The following is a 20,454-nucleotide window of genomic DNA, read 5'->3' as shown; positions in this document are numbered from 1 at the left end:
TTGTCTGTTTTTGTTGGTTTATCTTGTACAAATGTGCACTCGGCACACTTATCGACTCCAAATTCTATTTGAATGTCCTCAAAGAAGCGTTTTACTAGTTTTAGCTGTTCTGTCAATTTTTCATCATTCGGTGCGAAGAGCTTCAAGTCATCCATGTACAGTGGATGTGTCACCTTTCCTATTTCTTTAGATGTTCCTTCTTTGGTTGTTAGGGTGTATCTGCATCCTTGTTTGTTGATGAGATTACTCAGTGGGTCAAAAGCCAGAAAAAAAACAAGAGGGGGTGGGGGGGGGAAGACTGTCTCGCTGGAAGATCCCACGCCATATCTTCACATCTGGTATTTCGACATTTCCTTGTGAGTGCTGTCTTATCAATGTGATATTCCAGAGCTCCATTGCTTTCTCAATCAGTTTGATCATTTGGGGAATGATTTTGTCTTTTTTCATGCAAGAGACAAAGACAGAGAGAGATGCGAGTTGTAACAATGTGATAATACATTAAACCCTCCAACGAGTAAAGTTTGAATAGTGATGTTGCATTGATGCATTGATTGATTGCCTGGACACAGCTGAGTTTGGTCGTTTTCTTTTACTTTTATAAATCGCTTCCATGTTTCTGTATTTATTTACCACTGAGCTTCAATGTGTCTGTCCAGGCCATAACTTCTTTTTTTTTTAATCATTTGAGCTTTTGTCATCATATTTTCAAACCTTTATTAAAAAATATATGCCTGGTGTTAGCTTAATGGTTAGGGTGGTGGGCTTGTGGTCAAATCCCATTCGGCTGTTGAATTAATACCAGGTGGGGTTGACTCTGCCTGTCATCCTTCCGAGGTCAGCAAAATGAGTGCCAGCATTCTGGTATACTGTGTCGGAGTGGCAACTGATCCAGGATTGTGCCCAATAGCCAAGGAGACTGCTTCGGCAGCACCAACGCTCTGCACAGAGTATGTTCCCAAAGGATGGATGGATGGATTAAGAGAATATGGAGAACACTAATTAGTAAAATTTACTTTTCTTTTTTTAAACTATTGTCATCAAGTTCAGTATGACTACAAAGCAGATGCAGGCAGTTTTTTTTTTTTAATTTTGAGATGCTTGCTAGTCACTAAAACACTACACGGAGCGCTAGATGCTATTTCCTTTACAGTGTGTTTCATTGTTGTAGGTCATGAATTTTAAGTCCCCGGTTTGGAAAAAAAGAAATCATCATTTTGCAAACTTTGCAGTCCTATTGCGGGTATTACTTGATGCGATTTCTGTGGGCCATTGCGCTACAAAACCTGTGATTACTGTATGTGTGAGTCAGGTGAGTGAGTGACGCAGGTAATTTTCAACTTTTTTATTTGTCAACATAAATACTCATACTAATGTTATGGTAAATGAATGCCATGTTCTCACAGAGAGTCTACTTTTGATGGCATCGTTCCTACTCATGCAATTCATGGATATCCTATTTATGAAAAACTGCAATCAAAATCAAGTGTTATTTCACGTTGGATGTAAAGGTGAGTTAACGAAGACAAAATGGCCAATTGAAATCTGGTAATCAATTAAAAATCAAAGCCTTCTTGTTTACTGTAAAACAAATCAAGCTCCAAATGTCACATCTAGTCATTGGCTTGCTCTGCCAAGTCCCCTCAGTTACAGTGAGTGTCCTTGCACGTTATTAACCTAAAGGCTGCTGCATAAAAAAAAAAAAACACAATTTCAGGAAAAAAAATATTTTTAAAAGACAAAAGGTTGCAGTAGATATCTTACCATGAAACCAAGCAGGTATTGCAGCACTTACACCATCATAACAAGCCCTGCGAGGAAGCTCTCGTACACGAAACCATTGCACCACAGCCTCGCGGGATTGCGGTCGTGGAGGTAGAACCTCTGCTCTGTCAGACAGGAGGGGCAAAAACAGTGTGTGACAGTGCCTTGTCAGGTCAGTCCAGTGATTTTATTGGACCGAGTCTTGCTAAGGTGGAGGTTGCAAAGAAAGAGAAAGAGAAAGAAAACTGAGCAAGATTTCATCTGCCAACTCCCCGACAGACTTCTCCACCTGGCTATCATGGACATCCTTAAAAAAAAAATTCAACTACATTTATAGTTGCCAATTGCTTCAGGAGTGTGATCACCACAGTCCATGACAATTAATCTGGAGGCTATGGATCTGAGTTTATGGATGTGGAAGAGAGGCAGGGGAGGGAGAGGGGTTGTACCCTCCCTCACTTTTTGAGTTATAATTAATATTTTAATTAAATAATTTAAAACTCAGATGAAGTAAATATTACTTATTACGGGTAGATTTAAGAATACTTAGGGATCTGGGAATCTTCATTTTCATTGTTGTCGCCACCAAGTGGTGCGACTCGCCAACATTTTCATGTAGTCCGAGTATGCAGTGTCACAGACAAGTATAGCATTTCCTCTGAAGTCACACCCACAACATCACTTATAGTCCTTTATAACCTGCTGGATTTACTGGACAAACTGCTTGCTTGAGCTAAGTTGCCACATTGAGAGTTGCAAAGTTAACTTATGGCTGCATTGTTGTCTGTGACATTTGTACATATTTAATTTGGGGATTCTTAGGAAAGTCATTAATTGTTACATTTAATTAGTATTATTGTGCTTAAGGTACTCAGTAGGGATTAACGAATATTCCTTATAAAATTACCCTTCTCTCCTGTCATATGTTGGTTTCACCCTTAAAACAACACAAAGGTTACATTAGTGTATTTATTTATTTTATGCCGTGACGCACTCTGGATTACCGGTGCACTCACCACGGTGCCCTGACGTCAACACGTAACAATAGTTATCAAGTAGTTTCAGATTTGGTCGATTTCTAATCAATCAAAAAGTCCAGTAGAGTACGATGAGGCCAAAAAAAAAAAATTAAAACGTTAGCATCATCTCGTTTCCCATGGCGATAAACATACTCGACTTGTAGTTCCCTCATGCAGACATTAACTTTCATAGAGACAAAGTATAAAGTCATTTTTAGTGGTGCAACTATAATCAAGAAGAATTGTTTGAGTCACAATCACCTTCCATGCTCATTCTTATGATCCCACGCAAGCAAAGCAAAAAGTGTTGTTAAGCAATTGGTTATGCTTATGATTATGAGAAGTTTATCAGCTTATGATTGAGCAACAATGTATTTAAATTGAACGTTATATATTTGGAACATGAATTGGATGACAAGTTTGCCGTTTAACAGGACTTTGGCTCCAAATTCATCCAGACAGCACATGCACAGAAAGGAGATAGTATTGTACACCACTCCTTCCAAATTCCATATCCATCACCTGGTGCCAAAGGAAGGGAGTACTCAGTTTTTACTCCGTTTGTTTTCTTGTTTGTTTGTCCAGGCGATATCTCCGCCATTCATTGAGCTAGAAATCTGAAATTTGGGGACCAAAGTGAAGATGCGCTTTGGCAAAAACAGTATTTTTTTGATTAATCAGTTAATTGAATAATTACTTAGTTATTATCAATTAATTATTTATTTATATTATTTCTCATCTGGGTAATATCTCAGGCACATTTTGAGCTCGGAAGCTGATATTTGCACACGACAGTGAACAAGTGATTTGGCTATAGAGTATTTTTTTTGGATCTATTAATCAATTAATCGCTTATTCATTTTTCGATGAATTACTTAATTTTCAAAAAGTTACAGATTCGGATGAAACAGTGGTGGCTTCGGTATGCTATTAACCAATTGATCAAGAAATTAATTATTTTCCGATTATTATTTATTTCTTTTAATTATGCAATTAATCGATCAATCAATCAATCAATTATTGTACACCGCTCCCTCCCAATTCCATCTCCATGTGTTGCATAGCGGCATCACTGGGCGTCGAAGGTGCCCTGGCAATGTCGCGTGCTGGAGGATTTGTTATTTATTTATTTGGCATGGAGGCAGTGTACTTTGAATGTACCTCTACTTGTTTTTACTCAGTCTGCTGACCTGACAGTTAAACAAAATTGAAATCAATCCAAACAGGAAACTTACTGGTTTTTTTAGGATGTCATGAAGGATACAGACAACAGGCACAAAGAACTAATGTAACATGTTATATTGAATGGTGTAATAGCTGCATAGTAAAATGGCTGTAAAACCTGAAATCAATTTATTTATATGCCTTTAAACTTCTATTTGAATTCTATACTTGAACACTGTAGAACACAAATCGCCTTCTTAATACTTACAAGAGCCATGATATATACCGATATATAGCATAAGAGGGCATGCCATGAATATTGGGGTGAAGAAAAGGCCGCCAATATGGCTGTGTATGAGCATCCATGGTGACCAGTAAAGCCACCATCTTCTAAAATGCGACAAAACAACATTTCATTGCAGTGTATAAGTGTGATGTATACAAGACCGCTTCAGTCGCGCTAAACTTCTGGAATTTTAACGAACTTTAAAATCATTATTTTATTAAAATTGATGTGTATACTTAAACACTTCATGGGGTATCGTAATCTATGAACTCTCGAGTTAGGAACTCATGCTCTCCCTTAGAATTGCAATTTAATTTTTTCTATAGTGGTGGCTCCACTTCATGGACGACTCTCAAGATTTTCTCATGAAGACCTTCTGTAAACTCCATTGAGGGAAGGAGACAACTGCTCCCAACCTAACCCCGCCCCCACCCCTCCCCAACCTATAAGGCCTCAGAAGGCCAACCCCTGCCCCACCACCAACTCTTCACAAAGCTCCATGGTCACTGCAATATTTTATTTTTTCCATGAAAATGAAGCTCATGGAAGAGTGAGGCGACTGGGGAGGGGAGAGGGGGAGTAGTTGTGAGGTAACACATTGACAGTGGGAGAATAGGGAAACAAGGAAGGGAATTGATGAAGAGAAAAACAAGAAGGGGTGGAAACACAGCAACAGGCAAGAGCAAGTGGCCCTGCACAAGAACACAAACCCAGTACAAAAACACACAGGAAGGCATACAACGAGGCACGCAAATACATTAAATCAATGAAAGACATTGAATCCTCAGCTTATGTAGATTGAGAGAAATGAAATGATGATGAAGCATTTCAGACAATAAATGCAGCAATCTATTATATTAATCAGTGAGTGAGTGAGTTAGTCAATCAGTGGTTAGAAATGTATATATATATATATATATATATATATATATATATATATATATATATATATATATATATATATATATATATATATATATATATACACACACACACATATATATATATATATATATATATACTAATAAATGTCAGTGTGTTTGTGTGTCAGTGTGTGTGTGTGTCTCCTCCATAACTCAAAAACCATAAAACCTAGCAGCCTGAAACTTTGCATGCATACAAAAAAAACTCCAAGAAAGGGGAAGGACATGAGTGAAAAATAGGTGTTTGGGTTAATGAAAACACCCCTTTTGAAGATAATTATATAAATAAAATGACCGTTTTTACAGCCATTTTTCCCTGCTGTGCAGGGGTTTGGCTTTTTGTGAGGCAGTGTTTTATGGCCGGATGCCCTTCCTGATGCCAACCCTGGTCGCCTCTTACGACACACAGGGATATGGTACACCTATTCTGACCAGGGCATACACCGGGACCAGTACACTGGCACTCATTTCGCCGACCTCGGAAGGATGACAGGCTGAGTCAACCCCCTGGTGTTAATTCAGAAGCCAACGGGGCTTGAACTCAGGACACTGGGATCCCAAGCCGCCACCCTAACCACTAAGCCAACACCAGGCTCCCTTTTGAAGATAATTAACGGCCTAATTTAATTATATCCTTTATCAGGCGCATCCTCGGCCACCTCACCCTTTGGCATCTTAAGACGTCCCCTGGGTCACCTTGCTGGGGCCTGAGACAGCCATCTTTTTTTGCCTGCTCAACCATGACTTGACTTGGAACAGGCCCCAACGATTTCTTAACGATAAAGTTTTTTTTTTCCACTTTCCTCCCTCATATTATCATATGCCTGTTCATCACAGCTACAAATCATTGTATACATCGCTTTTGTAAATACTATAGTTTTCAAACTAGGAGCTTGGAGTGATTTCATCCATTATATGATGCAATTTTCCATGATGCACACTCACGGACAAATTAAAGTACATCATCAAAATATTATTTCGGTTTTGAGGATCGGATATCGTCCAGATTAAATAAGTGTCGAAATCTGGAGTGAAATCTGATAATTTAAAGAAATAACGAGTCTTATAACTAAGCCAATATGCCCATTTACGTTAAGCAAGCAAGGCTTTAGTCCCTCCTCCATCTATACACGAAAAAATGTGAAATTTTCAAAGCATTAAACTTATCTTTTTCTACTGTATGGAGAATTGTATTGAAGAACAAAAAAATTTCAGAATGTGCCAAAATTAACAAGCTTCGTTGAGCTATATGGGCTTAATGCATTAACAGCTCGACTTTGCCTCCTGTCCTCCAGAGGGACTGCTTATCCATAGCGTCTGCCAGATCTGTGTTAAAATTTTTGGAGGTTTCGCAAGGTGCCCAACAGGGAATCGAAGCAAATCTTGTGAAAAACGGACATTTTAAAATAAAGTTAGAATGTTTGCACGGACCGCGAACAATATACCATGTGACGCGTGCACAAATGAGCAGGCAACGTGGCAGATCATCTGCAATGTTTATTTCATGGGCATTAAAGAGCAGGTTGCGGGTCACCAAACACGTTCTGAAAATTTATCAATATGATTATATGTGCATGAAATAGTTGGATGCAAACTACTGTGGTTGCCTAACAATTGGGAAAATTAATGAAATTTAACTCCGAAGTTGTTATTTATTGAGGTTGTTGAAAAAAAGCCGCATGTCATATATGGATGATGACGTCATGTTCTCCGAAACAAAGCGGACGCTCACTCGCTCATTGAAGAAGTGTCCAGTTCAGCAGGCTGTTCTTTCGCTTTTTTGAGCTTGCACCTGTCTATATTATCCTTTTTTATTTTGAATTACTGTAGAACAAAGTTATTTGGATATTTGTACATCATGCCTCGTACGTGCGTCGTCATGTTTTGCGAAAATGGCTGGAAAAGGGTTAATCGCTCCCACCGATTTCCGAAGGAATCAAACATTCGCCGGCAGTGGATAAGATTTGTCCAAACAAAACGGGCCAATTTTCCCCCAAAGAAAACGGGTAAAGAGGACCCTTTGGATAGACTTGTCCTTTGTGGTGACCATTTCACAGCCGAGGATTACGAAGGCATAAACACATCTGATCACCACTCTGTGAATATGAGTTGTTGGTTGACAAGTTCTCCAGACACTGCTCTGTCACAGAATCAATTGTTGAGTTTACGTGAGAAAAACGTTGAAATGTATTCTTAAAGAGTACATGGAAAAACACATAAATAAACTTTCTGAAAAACACAAGCATGAAAAAATTTCTCAACAAATCAATTTATTGTTGACTTATTAAATGACTTTTTTCACAGCATCAGCAAGTTGGGCTATTTCATTTAAATTGTAAAAAAATGATCAATTTTACACTTTTTTTTCTAAATTTGGTGGAATATTTCCCAATGAGGCTAAACATGTTTTGGTATTTATATGCCACAACACTCTCTTGAAAGTTGGGGTTTGTTCTAACTGTTCACGTCCGCTGGGGTTAAGCTCATCTGTCAGAAAGACTTCAACGCCAAGGCTACGGTGTATAATCTATTTGGGTCCATTATTGATTCATTCTATTTCTGACTCTTGAGTGACTGGAGGGTTAAAAATTATTATATCAAGTCACAGACGAATCAAACGTTACATTATTTTATGCATCAAACAAGAAAATGAAAATCTACAAACCAATCTGTCTGGTGGAGTCTGTCAGTGTGAACTGCCGGACAGTCAGTCCTGCCACTTGTCCACGAAATAGGCCGTTTTCTGGCACTTGCAAGTGGCTCAAATTTATATGGCTCAGGGTCAGAAACTCCATAGTATAAATTCCCATCATCCTCCGACTCGCCCTTGGCAATATCGGAATGAAAACACTCAATTTCATCACCGCTGAAATCACTCTCCGATTCGCATCTCGCCATTGTTCACACGCTGTTTCTGAATGTTCACGAAGTTTTTGCAAAACGTCACGTCATAGCATCTTCGGTAAATTCCGGTCTGTTTTTCGATCACTCACAAAAGTTTTGACCCAAAAGTCAATTTTAGCATATTTTGAGTTTCAAATGAAAGAAAATAATTGCCCAATGATTAATTATCAATGTGATTACAACCTTCGAATCACGCGAAATCACCAGCGACCCAAAACCTGCTCTATAAACTTTGTGATATCTCCACAGTTGTTCCACGTTAAAGAGCAACTCTTTTGTGGATAAACTACAAAGTTAACATTTGAACAAATTAATTTAATTTCTTTAACTGCTGCGGGGCACTGTGAAGACCGGCTTTAAAGTTAAAGGGATCCTATGTGGTATGCAGCCACAGATTCGCCAGCCATTCCTGATCAACCATATAATTGGAGTGCTTGCTTGAGTGCTTAATAATATTATTGTCGTAATATTCCCAGGGATATTTTTTTAATACCTCTCTGACGTTCTTCATCATCATTCCCATAGCTCCAACTTTGGCATTCTTCAGCTTCCAGGATATTTTCACTTCATTCTTTAGGTCTTGGTATTTGGTCATTTTCTTGATTTCTGCATAGTTTTGTCCAAAATCACTGGTATTAACACCTCAATTAACAATGCCTTCTTCTCTTTTTTATACCCAAGTATGATATCTGGTCGCAATGCTTTGTTTTCGATGTTCATGCATGATGGGATCATAAGGTCGTACGTGAGCGGTACTTCCATGTTTTCAGTGATTGTTTTTGGTTCATTTTCCCACAAATTTTCTGCAATTGGAATTTCAAAGTTTTTGCAGATGTGCCAGCAGATTACTTCACAAACTCTGTTGTGTCGTTGTGTGAACAGCTTGTTCTGACACAAGTTTTTTTTTGATTTGATCCGTTTGATTTTGATTCGGTCATTAAGCATCACATATCATTCCCTTTACAAATGCCACCTCCACCCCTCACATGCCTTCTGTCTTTGTCTCTGTCCCTTCCTCATAAAATGCAGCGCTCTCCTCCCACACCTCTGTCGCTCTCTCGCTATCTGTGTCTGCTACAGACTGCAGGAGGGAGGGGTGAGAGACAATGTTTGGTGAAGTGTCACTCTCCACACTTCCACCCCCCCCCTTCTTCATCCTTTCTGCCTCCCCTCTCCCTTTCTCTCCCCCCTCCCATTGTCCCAATCAGCAAAGTGACGGATTGTATTTGCTTGTGAAAATATAAATAAATGAAAAAAATTAATAAATGAAAAAAAAAATCAAATGCAGGTGAGTGACCCGAGACGATGGTGAAGCAGAGTTCATATGCTCACACAATGTGTAAGCACACCCCACTAGTATATTATATTACATACACTCTCTGCCATAAATAAAGAAATAAAAAATTTTTAACCGTCATTGTTGATGCAATTTATTTATGTGACCCAGGGGCCAGATGAGGAGCAAACCTCTGACAGAGATAAATGCTGAATAATTACATGTTACATGCCGAGAGACAGAGGAACTTCTCATAGGAATGCTTGATCCAGGGGACTGGAAGCTGAGGATCAATGTCATCCGAGTTTAGCCTAACAGCAGACTTAATAATAACAATAATAATAACAAGTAGAATAAGAATATGTCCATTTCATTGTGACCTAATCACATAATGCTGTGTTATGGCAAAAGTTTTCACATTGGGATCCAACGTGGAGGTAGTCTCAATACCGGTCACTGTATATCCATCTCTGGCAGAAATCACTGCATGGTACCATCCTCGCATTGACCAATACGAGCACTCAAATGGCATTCCAGGCCTGAATCAGCTCATCGAGGGTCTGTGGCTGTATTGGAAAGGTTCAAACGTGACAATTAACAATATCTCAGAGAAGTCCAGTTGGATTTAAATCTGGTGAGATGGCAGGCCATGGATCATAACATCAACATTGGCACTGACAATAACTTTCCTTGTTCGATTGACCCTGTAAGCAGGAGCATTACCGTGCATAATGAGGATTCCTGGATAATATTGTTGAGGTTAGGCAACATATTGCTGCAAGATCTAATGATTGTGTTGATTTGCTGTCAAATTGCCATGGATATGGATCAGGGTTATGTGAAAGGTTTCAGCAATACCACCCCACATCATGACACTTCCATGTCCAACACTTCTGCCTTCTTGGACACAGACTGGGGTATATTGCTCATTGCATCGTCTGAAGACCGGTGCATGGTCTTCATGCTTTTCAAAGAGAAACCTGGATTCATCACTGAATGTAAAACTTGCCAATTACATCTCATCAGTGTCATTCGGACATGTCAATTTGACCATTGCAAACATGCTTGTATGCATCACAGTGCAAGTCCTAGATGCTGAACAGGATGATGAGCATGGATCCCTGCATCAAGAAGATGCCCCAAGACTGTGTTGACACTTACACTGCGAGGTCTCGAGAGTGTGTTTGCTGTACTCTGGACAGTTTGAAACCGATTACATAGATGGGTCGTGCGAATGTATCGGTCCTGAGCAGGAGTCCTTATCCTGGAACATCTACTTCTTGGCATTGTTGATCCAGTGGCTAAACAATATCTTCTGAAGTAATTAACAGATAATCTACACATGTTAAGGAGCCTTGCAACATAGCTAATGGAAGTCCCTGCTTGAAGGTATCCAATGATCCGATTCCTCCCATTTTCTAACAGATGTGGCATCGTGATGGATTGTTAAATAATGTCAATCGGTGTGCTTTTGGATAATCCACATGCTGCTGTCCCGGAAAGATTTCCTAAATTGCTCAGAATGCGTTCGGGTCACCTCCAAATACCTAACGGTGCATGAGTTACATGTGCTGAACGATTATTTCATGAGGCAAATACGTCACATGGAACCTTGCAGTTAGGTGTTCTGCACATCCCTCATGTGGAAAAGGTGCTTGGCATGAATGTTGGAACAGTCCTTCAATACAGGACTTTCAAAATGATGTATGAATGCTCATGAGGCCTTTCGCGCATGTGCTGTGTGCGCGTTTTAAGCGACTCGTTTTTGTTTTTTTTCGTATACATCGTCGAGGCTCGTGGAAGAGCAAGTACACTATTCTCGAGGTAAACACACTTGCCTCGAAGCCCACTATCCAAGCTTTGAATCCCGACCCAAATATAAACCATCATCCTGATGTTTCATCAATGTGTGTGCCGTTGCTTGAATGGATGTTAAACTGGTGTCCCGTCTGCTGGCACTAGTTGGTGGATGTTAAATATCCCATGCCATCTTTCCTGGAGTAGGCGGGTTATCCCTAGCACCCTGGCCAAATTACAAATTCCTGCCTTGACTACGACTTGGGAAGGCAATGGAAAAAAAATAAAATAAAAAAAAACAAACAAACAAAAAAACTACAACTCTTGCCGTGAAATTCTTTGGCAGCACTTAGTACCAGAAGTGTGTGTGTGTGTGTGTCCGTCCTCAATTAGTTTTTTTTTTAACATACATATGGTTTGTCCATCCAGCTCTCAAGCAAATGAGTCTTCATTTGGCATATACCATGTGTTTCTTTTTTATGGCTGTACCTGCTTCCTGGTTTTCCTAATTGCAAAAGGTTGTGCAACTCTTCAGAAAAGAGAGTATGGAACTTCAATGTGTTGCATCAGAAATCAAGAAACAGGATGTGCAAAGGTTTGCCCAGGTATGTCAGAAATATTTTAGAGAGAGTCCAGATAATCATCAAATTGCTGCCTGGTATGTTTGTTTATTTTTACCCAACCAACTGCCATGCTACATGAAGCGGGTTGACCAAAATGCCGATAATCAAGTACGAATTTGAGTTCTCACTTCCATCCACTTTTGAAATAGTTACATTTCCACAAAAAAAAAATCTAGAGTGTGGTTCATGCTGTTGGATCACAGACGGTGTCGTGTCGAGCGATCGATTGAACTCTCCCTGTAAATGGCTTGAAGGCATTGCAATTATTACAATGCAGCATAAAGTGAATGATACGATAATGTCTCACTCAGGTTTTTGGCCAAGCTGATGGGGATATGATGCTTCGTTCTGGCACACAAAAGTCCCCCCCCCCCAAAAAAAATGGAGACTGCAACACCTCAGTTAACACATTACTTTGAAACAGCGACATGGAATGAGGTATATAATAAGTATGCCTACCTGGGAGAGAGTTTTTCAGGTCTCGGAGGCAGTGCTGGTTTCCCTCCTGATCCGTTACTGAATGCTTTTTTAAGGTCCGACACCGTACCATGCTCAATGGCGCGTAATGACTGGCGTTTGTACTCCTCGCGTGCCCGTGCTGCCCGACGTCGCCGCAGCTCATCAGCTTCCTTTGCCTTGCGTACTGCAGGTGCAAAAAAAAAATTCATTGTGTGAAGACACTACGGAACGTCAGTGAAGGTAATTCACTTGCATTTCATTTTTTGAACAAAGTTTGCTTCACCAGCCAATTAAATCCAAGCCAAACAAACACCAACACGAGCTGAAGTGATGCTGTGTGCACTTTCTCTAAAGAATGAAAGATTATCAGATTATCACTATGAAGGTGGGATTACCAGGGCACAACGGAAAAGAATATGAACCGATTCATTTATCTTGATAAAAATTGGATTGCACACACAAACACACTGCATTTGAAATGAGTTCAATTGTGATGCTGAATAAGGCCGAATGCATCAACTGTGAAACGAAGAGCACTAAGCGAATCAGGGGATAATTTATAGTCTTTAGATATTCCAATATACTGTCAACTTGTTTGATTAAAAACCTGTTCAGACATGTACACATGAGAAGGTGTGGAGTCGAGGGTAGAAGAATAGTTAGGAAACTCAGTGGCATAATGGTTCGTGTCCACTCTGAGTCTGGGGGGTTGGTGGTTCAAACCCCGGCTGCAGTCATATCAGAGACATTAAAAATGGTACGGGCTGCTTCCTTCATTGATGCTCAACAATTAAAAACTACAGAGCACAGACAAACAACAATAGGTTGGCAACTTTTGCACAGGCTCGATGAGCCTAAATGCCCCTTGCCATAAAGTTCCTTGGAAAGAAACATTAAAGTTGCTGAAAAGGAGGAGGAAGGGGAGAGGTAAGGAAAGCAAAGGAAAGCAAAGGAAGAGGGAATGAAAATGGAATGGCATTTGGATATTTACATTTGAAGTTATATAGTTGTTGTTTCGTATGCAGCCTAGAGCTGCTGGTTGCATCATTTTCTGGAAGTGCGACTGTGCCGCTGATGTGCCTGTTACCAGCAAGCTGGTACCCATTTTGCCAACCTTGGAAGGATGACAGGCTGAGTCAACCCACCTAGTGTTATTTCATTGACATGACAGGCACTTGAACTCAAGACTCAAAATATCTTTAAGCCAGCTACCTTAACCGTTGAGCCAACACCAGGCTTAAATTTATATTGCGGCAGATGGGTTATAAGCAAAATGAACTGCAGGACAAAATGGTGGAAAGTTGGGCAATGAGCACAACGTTTAAAAGAATAATAAATAATTAAACTGGACGTGCTACTTTATAACTACGGGCAGTTATGACCATGTACCAAGACGCCATGCTTTGATACAACTCTGGGGAAAGTTATTGGGGTCGGGGCATGGGGGGAAGAGCTATACCCCCCCCCCCACGTTAATACAACCCCACTTTGATCAGACACATGACCCATGATGTCCTCTACATAAAACTGAATGCAAAACGAGATTAAAAAAAAATTCAAATCAAATCAAATGGAAGACCAAATACTATATTGGAGTCATCAGCAGGAAGCTGGATCGGATTCGGGCCCGGATGCATAAAATTCCCTCATCCTCAAGGAAAGATTCTCCTCAACGTACAATGTGATTCCTTAGTGAAGGATTTCCTCGAGGGCTGTTGCATAAACAACCCGAATGAAATCCTCAAGTAAGCCTTTCCTTCAGGGTGAGGAAACCCTTCGGAGCCAATCAGATTGGAGGTAGGAAGAGGCGTCCGAAAGCAGGATGGCTGCGAAGCGATCTAAAAACTGGCTTCAGGAAGAGACAGAAGCACTAGTGGAGGCTTTTCTCAAGCACAAGAGAGCTGGATGTATAGTTGTATGATGTGGTTCTTGAAGTACTTTTATGTTTAATTACAACACGATAACTATAAATAGTGTATAGTTAAGAACCCGTCAAGTTTGGTAAGACCTGGACCAACAGGGTAAACCGTGACTCCCCAAGTCGAACGAGGCCCCACGTCCCTCTACAATGCGGGATTGATGAGTTATTGACCTAGTAAAATGCAGTGTTCAATCTACATATTACTTATGTAGTTGACCCTTTTTCCTGGGGTCAATGGTACTAGTACGTGCCCGTTAAAAAAAAAAAAAAAAAATAATAATAATAATAATAATAATAATAATAAATAAATATTCAAACCGCGAGCAAGAAACAACAACCATACAGGCCGTTTCTTCGCTTTCGCGTGCCCGTACGTGCATGGCCCGGAAGTTCGCATATTATTCAGTTACGATTCTTCGCAATTTAGTTTTAATACCCAATTATTCAATTAGCGCCAATGTATGTTACCTTTTTGCAATGTCGTGGCAAGGAAAAACAAAAAGAGAAGAGAAGAGAGAGAAAAAGAAATTTACTTCCTGCTTCGGAGCACACCAGCACTCTGATGTTACCGAAATTTATACACCGTCTAATATGAAAACGATCACAACTTGGGGCATTGTGTTTATCTATAAATGCGCATAAGAAATCGAGAAATTATTAGAATACACAAAGTCATCACTATCCGGAAGTCCGTACATTGTAACGTCTAATGGCGAACGCGGCTTCCCTTCCCTTCCCCATCAGCCACGCCCACAGAACAACGTATCTTGTCATTGGTTTGGAAAATAAATGGCCATAACTTGGGAAGCACTTGTCCGATTAATATCAAACCTTGAAAAGGCACATCCTCAGGTCCCCAGCAATATACCTGGCAAGTTTCAATTAGATCGGACCAGTGCTTGTCGAGAAACAGCGGTCACACACACACACACACACACACACACACACACACACACACACACACACACACACACACACACACACACACACACACACACACACACACACACACACAGCTGGAATTATAGATCGATAAATTGAATTCGTATTTAAATAACCTGAACACAAAATATTGAGAGGAGTGAGGGGGTGCTCCCTTGAGTTCAAGAAAGGTTTGAAGGAATATTCAAATATGCAACAATCCTCAAATCAACGATGTCCTTCAGGGGAAACTTGAGGAAATATTTAAGTAAATCCTCAAATTTTTCATTAAGAATGTTTTATGCCACTGGGCCCCCGGTTTCAGCTGTTACTCTTCTAACCTGAAACCCATCCAGGTGCAGCCAAGTGAGCCTTATTAAATAAATAAATAAATTAAATTAGAACCCAGATTTAAAAATAAAAAACATTCTGGCTGCCAGACCATGCTTCCGATCAGGTTGAAATATAAAACGTATTGCGCATGACTACTAGATCATAATTGTGAAGTTTCATGTTAATCGATGAAGTGGTTCAAGAGAATTTGTTTAAGATTTTCGTTCAATCCAATATGGCTGCCAGACCATGTGACGTATTAATCATTCATGAACACCCTGGTATCCCCAAGGCTTGGGGAACAAGTGTGTGAAGTTTCCCCTCGATCTGTCGATCCATTCTCAAGAAGAGGATTTTTAAAGGTTTATTCTTCAAAAAAAAAACATATGGCTGCCAGACCATGTGACCTATGACATCTCAATTATTTTTTTTCTCTTGAACATTTTTTTTTTGCTAAACATTCAAAAATTTTCATACCATCATACCATAGATTGGATAAAGCATTTGACATACCGAATGAAGTCATCCCACACAAAACATATTTCCCATGGGGAGTACTGACTTTACATGTGACAAGTTTCAATTTTTTCTATGGAGAGTTTTCGGAGATACAGAGGTCTAGTTTTTCCTTTTTTCATACCACATGACCCATGACACCATAAGTATCGTTAAAAAAAATAATCGACAGAAGTAGTTATTCCCATGTTGAAATTCATTGTCAATCGCTCAAGCGGTTGCAGAGAAGATGAATTTAAAAAGGAATAAACCCGAAAAATCGTGGCAGAACTGTTTAATAATAATGCACAAGAATAAACAGAAGAATAACAATAGGTTACCCAACCTGTAAGGCTTGGTACCCTAAAAAAAAACAAAAAAAAAACAACAGTCCAACCTATAAAGAAAGAACATAAACTTGTGAAAGGAGTTCCAACTCGGTGAAGAAAGAAGGTGAAAGTGAACTGCAGTTCATTTGAGGTAAACAAGAAGCATGCATGCCGATGTGTGGATGCCTGAAACACACACACACACCTACCCTTACATCTACTAATAAGCAATTTTTCTGATCTACTTTGGTCGTGAAAAACATTAGTAAAGGCATATCCATTGCACGTAAAGGACACGGTGAAGAACGAAACACATTCACTGATGATGTTGGAAGCTAAAGCATTTTCGAATCTTTTGGCAATTTGTTTCTTTGTCACTTTACTCTATTGCTCAAGACCTTTGGTTGGTCTGTTTGTGTTTCCATGTCAACCACCGTTTCATGAAACAGCAAACCCAGGTTCAAATCTCACATTACATTTTTTTTTTACATTGCCTACTAATGATCTAACTTGTATTAAAGTGAACTGACATCTACTAGTGTTTTTGTCCTCCATGTGATGTATTTAAGAGCTTGTGCATGACCCTTGTATTACATTATTTAAAGTAATTAATGAATTAATTATTTTTAATTTTAAAAACATTACTTCTCTTTGCTCTTGATACATAAACATAACCTTCGAAAAAAGAAGAAAGAGTGCAGATTGAAGAAAGTGGGGATTCAAAAATGTTTTGAGACAGCAACTAGCACAGCCTTTGCACGGAAAATGTGGAGATGGCTTCCAAGATTTTCCACGGAGGTGTGAAAATAACATTGGCATCGATTATGCAATCAGTCAAAAGCTTCATCCTACTCGATGCCTTTGTGACATCGTTTGGTACAACTCACAAATGATCACGTGAAATTTTCATATCCCAGAAAATATCGTACCTGTTTGCATACCGCACATAACTCCTTTTCTTAGACCTCGTACATCGAGGTCGAAGAAAAGGAGTTCTTTTTAAAGGTCATAGATGAAAGACAAATACAAAGGTTGGTGTCATGGCAAGGGTAGACATTAGGTTGTAGTGAAAGAACCAGTATGGAAAGAAAGTCAGAATTATAAAAACAAAAAAACAAAAAAATAAAAAAATAAAAAAATAAATGCTCTCTTCCAAAACAATCTTATTTTCTTAACCACATTGTTCAATTGCATTCAGAACCACGATAGGCTCACTGGAACTGCAACATACTTTTGAGCAGACTGCAAATCAAAACACAGCAGACAAAATAATAAAAAGACCATCAGTAAATTTGGAAATAGCAAAGCTTAACTAGAGGGGGAGCACTCAGTAGAATCCAAAACCTCCGCCGCCAATACTGCTAGGTCACTCAAGTGAACCTGATATCCTATTCATTCAATTTCACGTCAACAGTGCTTACAGAGTTATAGTTTGCAACTTTCCCTTTTACTTTTACATACTCAAATCATTCGTCATAACTAGATTCCTTGAGACAGAAATTGATTTTACGTGGGTATATCCACCTGAAGGTCCAAAATCAGCCGCAATTATAATTTTGGCATGTTTTTTTTGGAAATCACTTATAACATGTGGAAATGCAAAAAAAAATATCGAAATTTTTTTTTTCTCTAACAATTTTTTTGGGGGGGGGGGTGGAAATCACTTATAACATGTAGAAATAGAAAAAAAAAGAAATCGAAATTTTGTTGAAAAAAAAGTTGCAAAAATTTTTTTCTCTAAATTTTTTTTGGGGGGGAAGGTTGGAAATCACTTAAAACATGTAGAAATGCAAAAAAAAAAATTCAAATATTTTTTCAAATTGGCCGCCATAGTGGCCATATTGGATTTTGAACCAAGTCCAACATCTAATGGCATGATCCTTGGACCAGACCTAACCCCTCACCAAGTTTCGTCGAAATCCGTCGAGGAGTTTTTTCCGTAATACTGTTCACAAACAAACAAACAGAAAGGGGTAAAAACAGTAACCTCCATCCATCTTCAATGGCGGAGGTTAATTAGTTTTCATAAAAATGAATGTTTTTTTTTTTTTGTTTTTTTAAAGATAATCAAGTTTTAGGGCTGAGAAGTTTCCCATTTGGAAAGTTAAAGGTTTCACTCACAATTGGTCATCAATTTACTTTTTTTTATTGCTCAGAGTGATTTGTTAGGTCCACATAACGAAAACAGGAAGCACATTTCAACAAATCTGTTTTGGCAAATTGCACAATAACTTGAATAAAGTGGTAAACAAGAGTTGTTTTCCGCACAGATCGCTTTTCTTACAAGTCAGTGGCCATTGAATTGACAAGGAAAATTGTCTGACGTGGCGATAATTTTACCATAACTCTGAGTTAGGACAAGAAAAAGGATTTTTAAAAAAGAAAAGAAAAGAGAGGAATAGTAATCAACAATAACAACACTATTTTATAGCGTAGGACATTTCATGCAAAATCTCAATGCGCTTTCGAAGAAATGTCATGTACAAAAGACTGTCGGGTCGAAATGTGCAGTTAAATTAAATTACTGACAGAACTATAATATCCCACAACTAGACAGATTGGCCATTATTATAAATCTGCCTCAGTGCTGGCAACTCTGGCATTTCACTCAGGCTGACTGTCAGGTGCTGCCAGCCAACATCCATACTTCACGATTCCTCTCCTATATCTGCCGCCATGGATATTGTTGCAGGCCGGAGGTCCGGTGGCGAGAACGACCACGAGGTGGGGAAAGTTACGTCGAGTCCCACAGGACTCTCCGGAATTGTAGGCCGTTGCTCTCGGATAACTCCATGAGCCGGCGGGTCGCTGGACCGACCGTGGACGCCAATATCTCACCGCGTAGCGTAGGGTCTTTTTGTCTCGAACCAATTTACCTAATTAACTAATTTACCGGGTCACTACCGACTACTAACTCGGGTTCGGGTGCAGTCGAGCGGAACTGCCAAAGCCGTGCCGGCTAGGATGAGCAGATTATCGGGTATAAAAACCCGCCTAAACTCCGATCCGAACCATGCTGGACCATTGCAAGAAAGGACGGAAACGAACTGGGAACATTTCTACAATTGTTTTATTCACAAACAAAAAAGACACAGGGCAAGACTTATCGCGGATATGCAAGCAATAATTTACAATGAAGGAAAACACTCAACAGTTCTACTTATAAGACGGGCCCACACACTCAGACACACACTCTGACGATTTATTGAAAGATCCCCGCAGCCAGAAAGGGAGAGACGGGCTGGGGTCGCAGTTCACGTGGGTACCTGCACGTTGAAGGGAGGGAGTGCTCCGCGGTGCAGAACATGCTATAGGTCGTGCGGCTCGGCCCACAGTCACACGCGTGGGGCTCGTGCCCGTGGAGGAAACCGAGCAGGGCAGTCGGAGTCCCAGGGCGGAGATCAGGGTCGCGGACGGGACCCAGGAAAACTCCACTAATGCCAGCAAAATGTAGAGCGCACACCAACCAACTTGCTCCTCCAAAAGAACTCTCGTTCCTCCTCCAAGAGACTTACTCAGAACCAACGACCGAACCCCCTCAGAACTCTTGAGACTCCTCTCCACAGAACTCCTCTTGAGGATGGCGTCGTAACTTTTATGGACCTCCCCAAACGGGGCGGGGGCTCGGTGGAACAGACGTCGCTGTCTGCCCTGATTGGACGGGGCTCCCATGGGTCCGCCCCTTTATGGGCGGGTTTCGGCCATGCCGGGCAAACCCCGCCCCTACTCCACGCATGCCCATACTCGTCAAAAAGAAGTTACAAAGTTTGTGGAAGCCGAGAAGGAACTGCCAGAGATTCTGCCTCGGACAGAGAGTCGCCGGTTAGGCGAGTGAAGCGCTTGTTCAGTGGTGTTGTTGGATTGTTTGTTCGATGGTCTTAGATGGTCTTAGATGGTTTGTTGGATGGTTCGTTGGATGTAATAACCTACCTAAAAGAACATCGCAACGCACACCTTTGATTCTCCCACTCAACAAAAGGAAGGGACCTGTCTCACATGTACTTAACGGAATAACTGACCTTTGGGGCATCTGTATGTTTGAATGCATATATGGTTTCCAGATCCGTAACAATATCAAAGCAGCCTGGGAATGCTTCCACATAAACCTGTTCTTTCTGATGCACATTCATCCTGCCTCATCTTCAGTTATCATACACTTCTTCCTGCCCATGGTACACAGAATCCCATGGTTATGCAGTTGTCTTGAAACAACTTGCCTTTTCTTCCTGGAAGGCAAATCCGA

The 20,454-nt window shown here is 40.2% G+C and overlaps 1 protein-coding gene across 6 annotated transcripts in view; it reads right to left on the bottom strand.

Annotated features, from left to right (window-relative positions):
- The window catches only part of SH2D4B (SH2 domain containing 4B), a 100,602-nt gene that overhangs the window by 17,314 nt on the left and 62,834 nt on the right, over nt 1–20,454 (bottom strand). For 5 of the 6 annotated variants that reach the window (XM_085882578.1, XM_085882579.1, XM_085882580.1 and 2 more), the window contains 2 exons: nt 12,213–12,396; nt 1,762–1,886 (listed from right to left, as the gene is read on the bottom strand). In XM_085882578.1, the coding sequence (XP_085738704.1) occupies nt 1,762–1,886; nt 12,213–12,396 (309 nt within the window). The remainder of the gene's footprint in view (nt 1–1,761; nt 1,887–12,212; nt 12,397–20,454) is intronic. The other variant, XR_015058499.1, reaches the window with a different exon arrangement.

Source organism: Eptatretus burgeri, chromosome 5, assembly GCF_056783735.1.
Source record: "Eptatretus burgeri isolate ZD-2024b chromosome 5, Ebu_testis_v1, whole genome shotgun sequence".
Classification (NCBI taxonomy): domain Eukaryota; kingdom Metazoa; phylum Chordata; class Myxini; order Myxiniformes; family Myxinidae; genus Eptatretus; species Eptatretus burgeri.
This window is presented reverse-complemented; position numbering and strand designations above follow the sequence as displayed.